The 1983-nt window shown below is 45.6% G+C and overlaps 1 protein-coding gene across 1 annotated transcript; it reads right to left on the bottom strand.

Annotated features, from left to right (window-relative positions):
• Positions 1–447: 447 nt before the first annotated feature.
• On the bottom strand, positions 448–1635 carry LOC141910343 (uncharacterized). The gene has a single exon (XM_074801077.1). The coding sequence runs from the start codon at positions 1633–1635 to the stop codon at positions 448–450; it is 1188 nt and encodes a 395-aa protein (XP_074657178.1).
• Between the last annotated feature and the right edge of the window lie 348 nt (positions 1636–1983).

Raw genomic sequence — 1983 nt, 5'->3', positions numbered from 1 at the left:
AAATAAACAGAAAGTAAGCGTCACGTGAGGAGACTATAGCTGATGTAATATCCCTTGTTGACTGGTGAAAAAATGGTGACTTCCTGATGGTGAATAGTCAATACATGTTGCATAGTTCATAACGGTTATAATTCGAAATTATTTGAAGCGCCTTAAAAAGTGAGAACCAACCATCTTGACCATGGGTTCTATTGTGGATTTATACGGTTTTGAGCTCTTTGAATAGAATATATCTTATCTCAGCCTTCTGGAACAGTTCCACAGTTGTGAATTAAAATTTGACTCAGAGTTAACTCATTGAGAATGAACTAATTTTGACTCGAACTCACAACACTGTGCAACTGGATCCTGGCTTCGAGTGATAGGGGTATGTACCCATGTCATGGTGTTAGTAACGCCCTTAAGATAGCACGCGTGTGAGATTTCGTGAGCTTGACCCTGATTCGGTCAGGATTTCATACCGTTCGCGTGGTTCGAACTCTGACCGCTAGAGGTTGCACTCATACTCGCCCAGGTGATTCCGTTATCCTCGCACGGGAACATAAAATGGCACGGAACGATGAAATTCAACAACCAGTTACGACCGAACGTACCGCGCAGGTTGGACCGAAACGAGTGCGCGTTGGGTACCTTGATTCGGTTGTCCTCTTCGAAACTGGTCGTTCCGCGGCGCACTAGCGCCATCTGTTCGTAGAAAAAGAACGCGCTCAACGGACAAAACCACAAAACCGAATAGAAAATCATACACAACGTCAATATCCGGAAACTGGTAAAACCGAGCAACCAACGGACGACAGTAGCCGGCAGAAATAGATCGACGCACGAGTATTTGGGCAACAACTCGACGAATAGGTAAATAGTCGCGTGCACGGATACGTAGGCGGTGGTCAGAGCGCTCCAGAAGGCGAAAACGATAAAATGGCGTTGATTACGCAGACCGACGCAACAGCGTGTGAAGAAGCAATGGTGGTCGCGTTTAAGGGTGCATTTATTGCAGAGCGGGCAGTGAAATACCCGAGGCGGCCGCTCGATCTGACAAATTAGACACGTCTTCCACGACCAGTACGGGTATAATTTGAATATCTTGCGGCCGCTAGGGTCGATCTCGCTGACCGCTACCGTGTGCGTGGGACCTTTCGTTTTGCTGATCATCTCCGTAGTTTTAACATCAGCGCTTCCGTTCAATGGCAGCCGATACACCGGCCCTGGCAAGTTGTTGTTAACCGTTTTACGGCTACACCCGTTTGTCGACATCGATTTAGGGTATGACGTCAGATCCTCTTGCGCGGATTCGTGTATCGTTCCGCCGAAGCGTAAGTGTTTCCATTTTTCGTACACCTCCGCGGTATAGTCCGCTTCGACTTGTCGAATGCATACGAAGTTCACGGTCATTTCCAGTAGGAATAATACTGCCACGCATTGGTTGACGGTCAGTACCCAGGGTTCGAAGTCTGCATAGATTATCGGTAGACATTCGGTTAAACCGATATAGGTAGAAGCCGTTACGGTGAAGATGTACCAAGGCATAGCGAAATAGTTGAACAACTGAGGTATCAAACGCTTTTTCGTGGCATAGGTTTCGTTGAATTTGTCCATTAGAGGGCGCTCATCGCCGTCGTCATCGTCGGGCGCCATTCTTGTTTTAATTTTTCCGTTCTGCTTGTGGTGACCTCAAGAACAGCGGTAAATCATGGCGTCGTTGAATTTCTAAAAATAGTAAAAGCGAACCGAAGTTAGATTCGAACTAGATTCTAATGAGATGATAAAAGATGTTATTTTGGAAATTTTTCGGCATGACGAAATTATTAAATCAAAGTGTCGTGCGGTTCGTCTTGATGTTTTCCGAATATCGGATGATCGGCATTTCTGATATGATAGGGCTTTGAGTTACTGGAGCAGCCCAAACCATGACCCTGACCAAACCAAAATAAACCTGGTGGAAATAGGAAGCACATATAAAGTAGTTCGAATTGTTTTAAAAAT

This window comes from Tubulanus polymorphus, chromosome 8, assembly GCF_964204645.1.
Source record: "Tubulanus polymorphus chromosome 8, tnTubPoly1.2, whole genome shotgun sequence".
Lineage (NCBI taxonomy): Eukaryota > Metazoa > Nemertea > Palaeonemertea > Tubulaniformes > Tubulanidae > Tubulanus > Tubulanus polymorphus.
This window is presented reverse-complemented; position numbering and strand designations above follow the sequence as displayed.

What these genes read in the sequence shown, in the direction of transcription:
- LOC141910343 (XM_074801077.1), bottom strand. Translation starts at nt 1,635, where the DNA reads ATGGCGCCCGACGATGACGACGGCGATGAGCGCCCTCTAATGGACAAA.